At 38.9% G+C, this 15,542-nt stretch overlaps 1 protein-coding gene across 2 annotated transcripts in view; it reads left to right on the plus strand.

The window, feature by feature from the left end:
• PPP3CA (protein phosphatase 3 catalytic subunit alpha) overlaps positions 1-14,782 on the plus strand; it is a 201,936-nt gene extending 187,154 nt beyond the window's left edge. For both annotated transcript variants that reach the window (XM_086746761.1, XM_086746763.1), the window contains 3 exons: positions 2,799-2,883; positions 6,932-7,029; positions 13,016-14,782. In XM_086746761.1, the coding sequence (XP_086602887.1) occupies positions 2,799-2,883; positions 6,932-7,029; positions 13,016-13,209 (377 nt within the window). In that variant the 3' untranslated portion in view covers positions 13,210-14,782. The remainder of the gene's footprint in view (positions 1-2,798; positions 2,884-6,931; positions 7,030-13,015) is intronic.
• Positions 14,783-15,542: the final 760 nt, after the last annotated feature.

Here is a 15,542-nt window from a genome sequence, read left to right on the forward strand (position 1 = left end):
TGACTGGTGGAAGGTAGAGTACACTTATAAAATCAGCTGGAACAACGTGGGTTTGTAATAAACAAGTAGGGATAGTGACACTTTGGTGGGGAGGGGAAGAAGACAAATGGCGTTTTAAGTACCTTCAGGGTAAAAAAGGGATGAAAACCATGTCTTGTGTATCTTGACAGTACAGTTCAGTGAGATTGTAGTAACTGAGATGGGAATGTATCCCCTCTCTTTCCTGAAGAACCCAGCTGAATCATTACCGTTTAATTTCAATTTTTAATTAAGCTGTTACAAATATATTTAATTCAGTTACAGCAGAATTACAGCTGTTTCTCCCACTCTTTATTGTCTAGAATTAGACATTTATGCCTAAGACATGATTTTTTTATCTCTATATTTTTTATATTTTGTCTTTATGTTTTTATCTTTATATATGGGAGGTTTGAAAGCCATCCTTCAGAGCATACTTTCTTTCAGCTTAAAATTCAAAATACAGGCTCATAATCTCAAGACAATCTAAGAGGACAATTAGAAATGCCTAGAAATAATGCATTTAAGAGCTGCCCCAAAAGATGGATGCATGCAGAAGTAGCATGCCTGATCGTAAGGCGTCTAATTTACACTGCTTGGCAGACGTATGAAGATATCCCAGTACGTAAGCATACAGTTACCAGCATTCCAGCATGCAGATAGTGATACCTGTGGGCACATACGAGGTGGCTCACATGGACCTGTTTGTACATGGGCTGGCCAGGGACGCACAGCCCCACAAGCAGCTCTGCAGGATTCTCTGTGCGTGGCTATCGAGCACCCACTTCATTAAACTCACCTCTTGCACTCTTTGGAGTTGAACTTGATCTTGACTGCAGTGTTAAAAGTTGCAGTGAAATTCATCCTGAGTTTTTATGTCGTTTTCTGTTATATTTGTTCCTATTGTTACTTAGCTCTCTTTTGAACAGCTCTAGGATTTGTGAGTTGAGTTTATTTTCAGTTTTGAAAGTGTTTTTGCAAAGGATGGCTATTTGTTTTTAAATTCAAGCACAGAAAAAAAAAAAAAAAAGTACATCCCTTTCACCTCTTGCAAAATGCCAGTCTCAAACTGTTAAGAGTGTAATTGTAATTGAGAAACCTGCAGTAGAAAAGGTGGCAGTGCCTGATAGCAGAGCCATGGGGCTGCCATCAGTAGAGATGAATGTAGAAAACTGAAACTGAGGATTATCCCAGAGTCAGCTCCGAGAAGCACCCAGCAGATCTCCTGCGTGGCAGCGTTGGACCTCTCCAGCACTGCCCAGAGCAGCGGGGACCACGTAGAGGAGGAGCAGCATGTGAAATGCTGGCACTACTGAAGCAGATGGGACTTTATGCCATCAAGTTCAGCAAAGCCTGCGTTTCATCATGCACCTGTTTGGCTTAAGTCACTTTGTGCTCACAATACAGCAAAGGAAGGTCTGCAGAGCAAGGCCCTGTGGCTGTCTTCTGCAGCTTTTCACCTCTTGCGTCCATCACCCACGTTCAGCAGCACCTCTGCCCAGTATTCTGCTGCTGCCTCGGCTCCCCGGGGCTGCCCCCTCTGCTGTCAAACCAACTCCCTCGTTTCTGACCCTTTCTGCTATTTTAGCTTCCATGATGGACTCCACTTTATAAAATGGATCAGTTTACTAGGAATAGCAAATAGAAATTTTCATTTTTTCCCTTGAAGTCTGAAGCAGCAAAGAAGGAAGTGTTACCTTGATGTAGTGGTTTTCAGGTTGTGCTCCTGAACCTCCGAGGCAGCAGCTGCCTGGCTGCAGCCGTATGAGCCAAGGTTGCCTGTCATTCAGAAGCCTTTGGGAGAAATCCTCATGATGTTTGTGGTTATGGTTGTGATAATTAAGTGAAATAGGTTTACTTAGTATAACATGGCATTTTCTTGGGGTCGTGGGAGGTCCTTCTTAAAATAAAATCCTTGTTCTGATAACTTAGTACTGTTGGCTTTTCCCATTCAGGTGGTTTTCTCTTTGATGCGCAGATAATATTCTAGGGTTTGATGATATCCAAGTAACAAGTACACATACAAATTTAGCTGAACTGTAGCCTCTGTTCCAGCTTTTTTTTTTTAAGGCAGATTATTCTGTCATATCACAAATTTCAAAGTAATTGTAATTTTGAGGAGACCATAGCAGTAATGAGAATAAAGTTGCATCTGTGAAACTCTCTTAACCACTGCCAGCCAACACAAGGCCTACCATTTCATCCTGGTTTTCAGAACTAGGTTTTACAACCATTTCAATACTTTTTAAACTAGGGATGGGGAAAACCCTAACTGGACCTTCTTGGCCTTAAGCTTAACCTAATCACTTTTTTTTAGAAAATTAAGTGAGACATGATCATTTTTCACTTAAAACTGTAAGATTATGAAATAGATTTTAACTCCAGTGCTGTATAACCTTTCTTTTAACTTTTTTTTTTTTTTTTAATGCTCTGGGCACTGTTCATGTTGAGTATCGTTTTGGCATTTTGACTTTTCCAAGAAACTTGGTTTTTAAAAGAGTATGGTCTCTGAAAATGTTTTTGAAATGGAAAAACATGCAACTTTAATGTGTAGCAGGAAAAGGATCACATCTCTGAAGCTACTGATAACTAGATTGTTCAAAAGTGATCAGTCTTGAGCTGTAAATTAAAAAAAAAATAGTATTTTCGGTTTTGACTACAGGTGTGGCTTAGTTTGGCAAACCATGGCATTAATATGGCGTTGCTTGTATTTAGAGTTCAGAATAGTGTAATGTATTGTTTACAAATACCTATAACTGTGTTTAATATATTTTCCATAGGAGCAACAGCTGCTGCTCGAAAGGAGGTTATAAGGAACAAGATAAGAGCAATAGGAAAAATGGCCAGAGTTTTCTCAGTGTTAAGGTAAGAGTTTTTGCTAGTTCTTTTTTTTTTAATGTTAAAGGACCTCTTTGATTACTTAAAGCACTATACTGTTAATCAAAAGCTGATGTGGTATTTCAGTATACCACCCGACTGAGTTTTACTAGAACCTTTTAAAGATTGGGTTTTTATATAATATTGTTGTTTATTATTGTTCTGAATAATCTTCCTCAGGGCTTTTGCTGAATGTATAACAGGCAGACAAACAAAAGACATAAGCAAAGAAAATGGCAATTACCCTTTTTTTTTAAGACTTTTGCCCACCAGGTTTACTAATTAACTCTTAGTCACTGCAAGGCAAGAGTTAACTGTGGAGAAGAGAGTATGTTCCACATCATGCCTCATTAACAAGCAAGCCAACCATCCCACTTTGTCACCCACAGTTGTTGCTAGAGCCATGAGTAAAGATGATTAAAGATGAAAGCATTAGGGTCATTTAACTAAAAATCCAGGAAATCATTGTGCAGACAGCAGCAACTCGTTACCTTGGGCTGTGCTCCCCCAAACACGTGAAATTGAGTAACTAATTGCTACCCAATGTTGAGAAGTCTCCATTTGGCGTCTCTGAGCAGAAGAGAAAACACACTGTACTGTGCTGTGCTACAGTCTAAATATAGAAAATACAGTTCTCCCCTCCTTTCAGCAGGGTGATTTTTTTTTTCTCAGGAAATTGTATGTTGCTCTGCCATAGTCACTTTATTGCTATTACGGTTAGTGCAAATCAAGGGATTTTTAAAAAATGTATTGGCATGATTGTATGATTGATATAAAAATAGGAAATAAAAATAGTGACTTGAAGAATACACTCTTAATTTCAGATGTAACTCACAAACTTGCTGGATTTGAGACTCTTCTGCAGCATGCAGGCAGGTTGTCAGTGGGGCTTTGCATGGCCACAGCAGTTCTCCCATGGGTTGCAGAGTACAGCAGCATCGCTTTGATAAATAGCATGCTGAGATGGAGGACTTTGTACTTGGGGTTCCCAAAGTGTTGCATGTGAATTACTAGTGATGCACAGGCTACTTCAAAGTGGTACCCATAAAAAACAAACCTGCCTTTTCCCTAAACAAGATGGGGGAGCAATCAGATGTTTCCACCTGCTCCTCTGTACCAAGTCTGGCAGAGAGCCTGGAGCTGACATTGCCACCACCTTCATAAAACAGCACGATTATTTTTCTCTGATGATAGTTGAGCAAACAAAGTTTGGGAAACCTGGCTTTCTCCCATAACCTTGAACTGCAGCTTCTGGATCCGCTGTGTTTTGCTGCAGAGCACCTTTTGAAATATAGGATTAATTTAAGAGACCTGGAGTTAAATATACAGAAAGGCCTGAAATTTGATGCTCAGCTGGTATGTTTGGGTTTTGATAACTTGTAGGTGGTTAACATCACCTGTATGTCAGAATTTTTTTCAAAGGGAACTATGGGGCAGGAGCTTTTCAATGGTATGAGGGATGGAAGAAGGGTACAGCATAATTCTTGCATGTGTCCTGTTTGAAGTGAATAGGCATGAGCCTCATAGCTTAGGGTTTTAGGACCACTTGAAATTTTGAGCCCTCTTAAATTATTTCATGAAAATCAACATTTTGAGGCACTGATGAAAATCAGTTTTGATTATTTCCTATAAAGCAGTCAAATTAATCTCAGAGTTGTTAGTGAGACAATTTTTTACCCCTACCACATGCATCCAGACATCTCCAGAAGACCAGAACGGACTGTATCTGGTAGAGGAGAAGCCAGCCATTCACTCACTGAAGCTGCTTGAGCCTTTTACAGGTCTTGGTTACTGATGGCCCTTAAAACTTGCAGGAAGGACTGAAGATGAAGAGTATATTTGTTCTCATTAGCTTTAACCAGCAAATGCATCACATCCTCACTGTGGTCAGAGGCATAGTCAGCAAATAAACAGGTACCTCTAATGGGCAGTTTTGCCCACCAGTCTTCCAGGGGGATGCGGGACGTTTCATCCCAGCCACCATTGCCCGACTGGGAGTACGTTGTCTTCTCTTTTGCTGGGAAAGGTTGATTCTCCTCAGCTAGGTGCCAGGCTTCTAGACAGCAAAAATTACATAAGATCATTCTTGCAAATACTGTTCCTATAGAAGAGCCTGGGTTATTTTTCCTGTTTTGCCAGCACAATCCATGTGTACATTTGATAATTGTGAGTAACCCTACAAAGATTGCAGTGGCATCATCATCAAAACCAGCCTATTTCAGAAACTTTTGAAGTTCCTCTTTGAATCATTGCTGTTTTATGGAATTTATTTCACTAATTCTTGAAAAGTGTTTCCGAATGATCGGCACCTGATCTGACCGCCTTCGAAGGACTTGGTTGAATGTCTCTTCTCTGAGCTGGAATGGCCACTTTCCTCAAGGATGTAACCTGAATGTAAAACTGAGATCATTTCAGCCACTTTAGTCTCAAAATTAGATATCAAAATAGTGTTGTATTGAGTTTCAGACGTTCTAAATGAGCTTTGCTGAGAATAGCCATCATAGAAAGATTGACTTAAGCTCAGTGGAAGACCTCACAATTCGTTGTCATTGCCTCTCTCTGACTTTGTTTCTCAAGTCTGACTTTTATTGGGATATATTTAGACAGGAGGAAGGTAAATAAAATATTAAAACAGTTTGGTTTTTTTTTAATGGAAGTAAAGGACATCAAGTAGAAAATAGGGAACACTGAAGGCTAAAAAAACCTCAACATCTATGATACAGAGGTTTCTTGGGAATATGCAGTTTAAAGAGAATAAAAATACAGTGAATAAACTTATCCTATGAAGGTGAAGCTAAAAGTACTGTTGTGAATTAATTAAAAAAAAAAGATGAAATGGACTGACTTGAAAATGCAGATTATGCATTTGCTTGCAGAGGCAAATAATCAAGAGAAAGTAAAAACTTTGGTGTGTAACTCGGTGATGAAAATACTGTGTTAATTCTGGCAGTATTTGGCTGTTACATTAGTTATAATTGCTTAGGAAACTTGCAAGGAGAACGATCACCATTTGATTTTTTACTATTACACAAGGAAAAGTGTATCCAAGGAGAATCATTTTCAAATTAAAAATAGAACTTGAAGAGTATATGTAGTAGGTAAAAAAGAGTTGTGTGAAATACGTGAGTAATTCAGGGCACATACGTCCAAGGAAAATTGTGAGTAGTAGAATTGCTGAGAGACAGTATTGATAGACAAAAGCACATTATCCTCTGGTGAATGTGGAACTAAATTCTGTCTTCGTGCTTGCTTTCTCCAGCTTAATGTCGTTTCACATTTCAAAGTAAAGCACTTCAAAATCTGTTTCTCTGAAAGAATTCGGGTCAGTTTGCTGCTGAGAAAGTGTGTCATCACAGCATTACCGTGCTCGTAGAAAGCTGTATTTAATGGCTTGTCTGAATAGAGCTGTTGTATTCCTCTTGCCATATATTAAAAACTGTATATTTGAAGATCAGCAAAACATATTTAGGTTTCCTAAAACATTTTTCTTGAATCGAGTATCATTTTTAGCATAGAAAAGTATTAAGAACAATGCTAGTAATGGTGGAAGTGCTTATTAATTTTAATGAGCTTTTAGCTGCTTTTTCTTAAGTGGCTGATGCTCATTAATAAATAATGCACCTGACTGCTAGTGTAGACAGAGGCAAAACAACAATTTAAATTGATTTTTGGACCACAGTGTGCAAGGTATTTAAAGGTATTGTTGACAATAACTGCTCCTTTGGTCCTCCACCTGTCAAGTTTTTGGTTTTATGTATAGTCAGACGTATATCATACCTTGTTTCATCTGCGCAGGTTGTAGTGTTAACTGTAGTGGGAGTCTGTGTAGGGTGAACCGCTTCCATAGCGGTGAGGGAAACTGCACTGGTGGTGGTGTTCTCACCGGATTCAGTCTGTCCTGGTGAGGAGATTGGAGATAACCAAGTCATTGCAGGGCAGGTGTAGCCTAAGGTGCCTAAAATGTGTTCCATGTTTTTAAAAAAAAAAAAAAAAGACAATTATTTACTTCTGGATTTGTTTTTTTTCCGTTCTGCAGAGAAGAGAGTGAAAGTGTGCTGACGCTGAAAGGTTTGACTCCAACAGGAATGCTGCCCAGTGGTGTGCTCTCTGGAGGAAAGCAAACACTGCAAAGCGGTAAGCACGTTTGCCTGTGTGTGTCGTTATGTGTAAAAAAAATAATTGTTTTTTAACTGCAGAACCCAAGAAAAATAACTGCAGCCCTCTCAGGAAAAAAATAAAGGACAGAATAAAACAGGCAGTTTGTTGTACTGGAGCATTTGTGAGAAGTTCATGTAAGGCCACTTCTCAAGACTTATTACATACCACTGATTTTCAAAGAAAGGGGGGGAAAAAAGTCCCTGAAAATCAGCTGTTCAGAGTGGTAGATCAGCATTGCGTGTGAAGTGTGCATTTTCCACAGTTTACAGCATCGTTTTGTTTTTTTTAAGAGCAGCCTTTTGATGCATGGAGTACTGAAGGTTCAGCTTAGATAATGACACTCAAACTCTTATTTTATCAGATTTGTTCTTCCTCATAGAGAATCACCAATGGAAAATAGCTCTAGAATTAGATTTTCTGTCCTAGCAATTCTAGGTGACAGCATGAGAACAATTTTGCTCTGATTTAAGCCCAAGTGAAGGCAGGCTTTTACAAACACCGTATTTGCCTTGTACACAAACACTACAGATTGTCAGTTCAGTTTTATACCAAGTGCTTCTTGTTACAGGAAATCTCTAAGTTTATAGTAGGGCTACCTTTGATGAAATATTCCTTTTGGAATAAGGAGCTGCAAAGTATTTAATTTGCTACTGTAAGCCTTTCTTTTTTTTTCCTCCCCCCCCCACAATGTATTGCTGTAGAGTATATTGCAGGCACACAAGAATATCTTTCACTTATTGAGGTTCTGTTGGCAGTAGATGTAAGAAATAGAAATGCTTTATAACCTTAACACAGTCTCAGCCTCTTGTTTTCCTGTTTCTTTCCTGGAGCATTCTTTCTCTGTATTTTTCCCTTTACTGTCTCTTTTACCTAGAAGATTCAGGTATACGGTGGTAAACCTTCTTTTCTCCTTTTTTCCCTTCCTTTTTTTCTTTTTAATGACTTGTGTGTTATGGACATAGTAACGTTCTGCTTTGAAAATGCTGCAATATGATTCCACAGGATGCCTTTCTTAATGGGGTTCTGGTCTTTACCTAGGCTTTTCTCCCTATAGTTGCTTTACATTTGTCAGAAAATTTGGTCCTAGGAAACTGCTATTGTTGCCCTGGCAAAATATTAGAAATTGAAGTGAATTGAAGAAAATTGCCTGAAGTTGTTGTTACAATGGCTGAAAGGAAAATCTCCTCATACTGCAGTATTCTAGCTTAGTAAAACATTACTATACACAAGCTTCTGCATTAGTTAACAAGTAGTACCCCATTCACCAAGTAATCTGAACTTGACATAGTTTCTGTTAAGCACACATTCATATTACCATATGTATTAACAGAAAATATGAGTAGTATGTTCCGTTGTGGAAGTATACATTTTAGTCGTCTTTTTTTTTTCCTAATGTGTCAGTGCTGGTTTGGATATGCATTTTATTTTCTCATCCTAGTTACCGTGTTTCATTTTCTTTTAAGTTTGCATTGGTTTCGTTCCTTGATTTTTGCCATCTCTCTTGCTCTGTAGCTTGAGAGGCGTAGACTTGCCTTGGTGCATGCGGGTTAGCTCCTCTCATTTCCCATGCACCAAGATAATAGTGTACATATTTTAGTATTGATCTCAATCCATATTTAACATCCTAACTACAAAAAAAAAGTTGCTTGAGTTTTATGGAGGATGAAAAAAAGCTTTTACACAGGGGGAAAATACAACAAAAGAGAGGGATTCCTAAAAACTTGGCTTTTAGAGCTCTTCTCTAAACCAGAGAAGTTCATGAAAATCAAAATTTCTTTTTAAATAGTTGAACTATACCATTGCTATATTGGATTGCATTTGCTGATTTGCGTCAGCTTCTAAATCCCTGACTGTAGGAACAAATTCTTGCCAAAGCCGATGGGTACAATTCAAATGAAATTATGTCTTTAAGAACAATGAATGATTTCAACACAGTGGTAATACAGAGTGTATTCATAACACTGCAGCAGCCTCCTGATTACAAACTTTTCTCTCTCTGACCAGGCGTTGCAATCCAACAGTTTTCAATATTGTATCTTGTCTATTGATTTAAATACAATATTAGAAGAATGCTATTTTCAGAGATGGGGTTGACAAAAAGGATGCTTACAGGTGGAGCGGACTGGGCGAGATTGCAAGCAAAGGCAAAGCTGTCTGAGCAAACTCTTTTCCATGCTGTGGGGAGGTTTCTTTTAGTTTGGGGGGGGAGGTGAAGGCATTCTGAGAAGTCATATGTGTGACTCTTACCTTGTACTGGCAGCTCATATTTTTCAAGCTGCCATCGTAACTGGTACAAATTTTGTGTGATGGCTTTATGCCATTTTTCGTTCTCTTTTGATGGGGCAAATCAAACTGCTCTTATTCAAAGCTGGGAGAATTATACAATAAACTTTGCAGGTCAGATGTGCAATATGGAAGACATTTTCATCTTGTAGTTCTTCTGAGTCAAAAGAAAACTACTCGAATGTGTCTTTAAAAATCTCTAGTTTGTGAAACTTCTGCTTCAAAACAAACTATAGCTTAATTCAGTCTGCAAATTATTGGTTTTGTGTAAGCATTTCTGTGTGTGTCTGTTTTGCCAAAATCCAGCACTTACAGTAACATTAGTGTCGTAGCTCCTTTGCTGTTCACTGACTTGTTCTTAGAGTTGAAATCCTCTGCTCATTTTTCTCATTCGTTTTGCTACCCCTTTCTTCTCTTCAGCTACTGTTGAGGCTATTGAGGCTGATGAAGGTAAATTGGCCAGTCCCCTTTCTGTTGGTGCCACAACAGACAAGGGCTCTGCTGGGTGTATTCATTTTGCTGTAGCTTGTACAGATTGTGTGGGTGTTGGGCTAACAATTGTGGCTCGGTATTAACCAAAATGTAATTGCTTTAAAGGGGAAAATGTTTTTTTGTTTCTTTCTTTCTTTTTTTTTTCTTCCCTGTTGCCGCTGTTGTGTTTTTTTTCATTCTGAAAGTTACAATCATGTTGGAATTGCTGTATGTGAACTAAGCACTGAGTAATGCCACAGGAGGAGATCAGGGGTCTTGGCTATCACGGGACACGACTCGGCAGCAGCTCGTAAATGCTCTGTGACACACAGCTCCAAAACTGTGTGCTGGAGGCTGGGTCTTGTTTCCACCTCAAACCATCCTCAGCAATCTCTGGTCAAGGAAAACACACAGCTTTTATAAATATTCTCTCTTTTTGTTGGTTTTGGGTTTTTTCCTTTTTCTTTTCTGCTTCAGTTTGTTTTCTTTCTTTTAGGTCACTAGTAAAAAAATTGTATTAGTCTTTTGTTACAGTTCAGCATGTTTCTGTTTCTCTTTAAAACAACACGAGACATTTGTCTGCAAGATGTCTGCTTCCTCTGGTAGTGGCAGTTTACACACTGGATATTTACATTAGAGCAACCATTAACACCAGCACCATTTTAGCTGCAAATATAAAGTGACTGGCTGCCTCAGAAGATTTCTGAATGCTTGGTATTGAAAACTGTGGTGCTTTATTGACAGACCTCTAATTTAACCCTTAAGCAATTTTTAAGCCTACAGTTAAAACCTCAGTAATCACGTATTGCAATGTAGATGCGCAATGTTCATTCAGTATTACAAAGTTTTGGAAGAAGAATTTTCAGAATTCCCCTTTAAAACAAAATTCTTCAGTTGTATTTTGTTCTTGCCCCTCTCAAATTTTCTGTGGGTATGCTTTTCTTAGTTAAAAAAAAAGCAAAACAAATCTGATGATTGCTGTCCGTTGGTAAGATGTGCCCTTTTGGCCAGTTGAATTTGTTTTTGATTTTTGTAAAGCAGTGAATACAATTACAGAATAAACAAGTAAGAGAAAATACAACTGCTTTCTAAATAGCAGTGAGTAAGCTGCTATTTATGTTGGAATTATCTATTCCTATCAGCAATCTCTAATCTGCAGTGTGCATTCTTGTTGACAGTTTGGCTGTTTTCTGTGATTTTCTGTGACTATGTGTTGTGTTTTAGTATACTCTCAATGTAAACTGCTAATCCTCGTTGTCTGACCAGCAACTACAGCAGAGCACCTTCCTCAGTACTACAGACCGTAACGCGTCTGCTTGAAATACAATTGAATGTGCCCCCCATTCAAGTTAATTCTTGTTTTGCCATCTTTGCTAGCTAGACACCGTAGCCGTAGTCATAAAGACTAGTTTACATAGATGAAGCTAATGATGGAGAAAATGTTTTGCCCTTTGCCGATTGCCCCTCTGCAGTTTGATTCAGGGCCCAGTGACGCCAACTGGGCTGTGCTACTGGCAAGCTCCAGGACATAGCGAGAGTTTCAGCTTCAACACGGCCATCCATTAAACTGTTGCTTTAAGGAATTGGCCTAGGTGCTTGTTAGACATCTTCATTTTTGTGGTAGAAGATAAAGTTTAAAAAAAAAACCAAAACAAAACAAAAAATTGAAAAAACTCACTGTAGGGCCTGTTCTGTTTTCACTGCTCCATCTCTGCTTACTTGACTAATCACCATTATGTTGTTGTTTTTCTGAGTTGAAGTATAATACATGTTAAAACCCATGCACTTCACAAAGTTCCAATGTAACATTTGTGAAACTGGCTAAGGAACTAAATCCTGAGGCAACCAGGATCTATCCATTTTCACAGGAATGGTTGGCAAAAGATATCAGCATGAAAACGCTTTTCTCGCTCCTCCCAAAGTGCAAGGAGTGGTAGATTGGTACCAGGGATGTTCTGGGGTTTGGGGTTTGTTTGCCTTTTTTTTTTTTTTTTTTTTTAACAGAAGTTACCAGCTTGTCCAGAATCAGGACTGCATATTGGAAGGAGAGCAGGAGTACTTTGGGGTAGAGAGAAGATAAAGGGAGGGAAGCAATATTGAATTTGATCTTTGAAGCTCCCCTACCGTTTTCTCCCCAGGGAGTCTGCAGTTTCCTGGTACTAACACACCATTTCTGCTCTATGGCATGTTAAGATAGAGGCATAGCAAAAGTGCCAGTTCTAGAAGTGCAGTGCATTGATTTGGTGCAGATAAGAGAAAAACACACAGAAGGCTGTGACAAATTATCAACGGAGCTGTGACCTGCTGTTTGCCTATGGTGCTTTTTTCTCTTTTGCTTTAAAACTAAAGATCTTCAACTCTTCAATTAAAGAGAGGAAAAAAATAAAAATCACACTTTTCAAATACATTCCCCAGCCTGTGACTGCCTTCTGAGGTCGATGTGGCCTCATCAACGTTGCTGCTGAAGGGCAGATCAAAAGTCCTCAGGTTCAGTTGGAACTTTGGTCCTTTGTCAGTGCATTTCCAAAGTTAAATTGTACGAACGTGCCAAAATTACAATATCTCTGGTCCGTGCTGCACAGCATTACTGCTGTTTGACTCAGGCTGCTTTCTAGAAGTCCAGGGACGTGTCGAGGAGGGTAACTGCCCTGAGCGATCAGCAAGCAGCTCGCCTATGTTGAGAACATAAGGCAACCTGTTGCAGGGTCGCCCCAGATCTCCCATAGCTTTGATGTATATCCCACAAACTGGCCTCACCATGTCATCACCACCTGTAACTGGCTTTTTCCCCTGGTCTTTGAAAGTCACATGGGAGTTTTGCGCGATCAAGGATGTTACGGCAGGCACAATGTCTGTAAGGCTGTAAGTGATGACGACAAATGCTAACTCCCCGGCTCACAGCTGTGCCCTGAGCATGGTTCCTAATTGCAAACTGTAGTTTCATGCAGGCTTCTTAGCATTTTAAGCTGAACCTCAGGGGGCAAGAAAATACTGGAAGTTGATCTTGTTGAAAAAAATAGTTGTGTTGCAAGAGATGGTGGTGGTGAACCCCCAGCTCTTTCTGAGTACGGTAAGGAGTAGGTCATGTTGTCAGATCTTCATTGCCACCTTCGCAAAGAAGGACTTTTGCACTCATTGCTAAAGTTGGGGGAAAAGCTGCCGAGAGTTTTACCTTCCTAATTTTACTTTTTAATAATCCTTTATTTAGCTATCAAAGGATTTTCACCCCAGCATAAGATCACTAGCTTCGAAGAGGCCAAAGGCTTAGATCGAATTAATGAGCGAATGCCTCCGCGCAGAGACGTGCCATCCGATGCCAACCTTAACTCCATCAACAAGGCAATCTCCACAGAGACTAATGGCACGGACAGCAACGGCAGTAATAGCAGCAATATTCAGTGACCACTGGCTGGGAGGGGGGGTTGAGCTGCAGGGCGCGATGGGGTTGCTGCACATCAGCAGTGGGATGTTCTTGCCTCTGATAATAGCTTACTTGCTCTGGGGGCCAGGTGATGGATTCAGTTTACAAAAATAATCTACGAAGAGATCGTCAACTTTAATTTGGTGGGAGGGGTGTAGTGGGGGAGAGTCACCTCCTTTGGATATGCCTTTAAAATGCTTGTAGAAAAATGAAAGCTCATGCTGGTATATATTGCAAAGTTAGGGGAATGAACATGTTTTCCTACTGCATTGGGAACGTCTAGATATGTTACTGAAAGGCCTTTTATTATGTTACTGGACATGAAAACTTTGTTTAATTTCTTACTAACTATTGTACGTTTACAATTGCAGCACTAAACATGGACAACATCAAAACATTTTTAACAAAATGTACAAACTAAATAAGGACTATTTATTGATAATGTTTTGCTACTCTTGTCAGACAATGGCTATGAAATAAATTAGGCAGTCTTTAAAAATATAGAGGGTAAAAAAAAAAATAAAAAAATGTTGGAAATTTGTTTAAAATGCCAAAAAAAAAAAAAGAGAGAGAGTGAGAGAGAGAGCGAGAGCGATAGTTTAATTTTGTACAGATTATGCTTACCTCAGGTTTCTTTAGTGTGCTTCAATGCCCTTCTTTAAATATAACACTTATCTTACTAATTTGGCAGCAAGTATCCTTTTCTTTGTTTTAAAAAAAAAAACTGGAATAATGATAACATTTATCTTTTTTTGCTGTTTATATTTAGGGGGGTTTGGTTTCGGGGGTTTTCTGGGTTTTTTGGTAAATCAAGTCTTGGTTGTGGCTTGCTGAATTTAAATATTTATGAGTGGTGCATTTTTAAGTATAGTGAACAAGACACCATATTAAGTGCAGTGAAAAGCATCTATATTCTGTAAAAATCTGCCTATGCATGTTTTTTAAGAGAAAATGGCTGTATAGGCCTGTATGGGACTGTAATGCGCTTAGTGGTCTGACTTATACTGGAAATGTATGTATACTGGCGTACTTTATATTCTCTAAAAAAAAAAAAATGCTTAATGCCTTTGAAATTTTGTAATCAAAAAAAAAAAGCTTTGAAAAATCTAAGGGGGAGAGTATTCTTAAAGTTTTTAACATAAGCTTGTCAGTGCACACATAGATGGGTAGCATGTTTAGCAAACCTTGTGAAATTTAAATAAGTTTGTAGTTACATGTGAAATTCTAAATGCATGATAACTGTTAATGTCATAATGGTTTAGTCATTTTGTTCTGTTCTGTCATGTGCCACAAAATGTGTAATTTTTTCACTTTTTTCCCTTTGTATATCAGTTACGGGTTTCAACTGGTTCATTCTAAAAAAAAGAAAAAGAAGCAAAACAAAACAGTCCATTGATATTTTTTAACAATTGTATAAGTGCCCAAGTAATTCACTACAGCCTACAGCCTTGCCTTTGTAATTTGACTTCGAAATGTTGGCAATCAAAGCATGCACTTGTAACAATGAAAGAAGCATTTTATATTACTACTCAATAAAAATGTGCATGAACTTAAGCACTCTTCCCTTTCTTGCTGGCTCAGTCGCAGAAGCGTACGCAGGCACACACACGCGTGTGCGTTTGTTGCTCTCTTTTGCTTTAGACAGGAGAAGACTGGCGGTGTAAGAGAAGAATTGACTCATTTCACCATTCAAGGTCAGTTCTTTACTACAAAAAAAAAATTCATTTATTACCCAGCTGTTTTAGGCTACTGAATATCTGCAGACTTCCCCCAAGTTCTGGTTAGAAAGTTGAATTTTCACTAAAATGAGTAGGGTGTATCCTACAAGTAGAGTGCAGAAGAAAACACGTGTCCTCTGTGTGCTTTCCCTGCCTCATCTGGCGTGTTTGGAAAGGTCGGTTAGTATCATTTACAACGTTCCTTTAAGGAAAAAAAGAATTCAGCAATTTCAGATTTGAAATGCTCTCTCTTTTAGTCAGAGGTGAACTGTGTCAAAGCTCTGCCTTGTTCTGATTTTCTCCCTAACTGCGCTTAGCATCCTTCCACGGTCCGTCACCCTGCGAAGAACTGATGGACGATGCCAAATGGTGCAACGGGGTGGGTATTGCTCTAGTCCTCCTTTCAGGTAGCGTTTTTAACTGTTGGCTTAGTGCCTGCTTTCTTATGTCTTTTTTCCCCACTTTAGCTCTTGTTAATTTTGTCAAAATATGACAGGTGGCAAAAATAAAGAGAATTCATAATACACAAGACTAGGAAGCTGGATCAATTTTAGATTTGAATTTTTATTTCAAATTGTATAGAAAATATAGCACAG

The sequence above is a fragment of the Chlamydotis macqueenii genome, chromosome 4, assembly GCF_036417535.1.
Source record: "Chlamydotis macqueenii isolate bChlMac1 chromosome 4, bChlMac1.mat, whole genome shotgun sequence".
NCBI lineage: Eukaryota > Metazoa > Chordata > Aves > Otidiformes > Otididae > Chlamydotis > Chlamydotis macqueenii.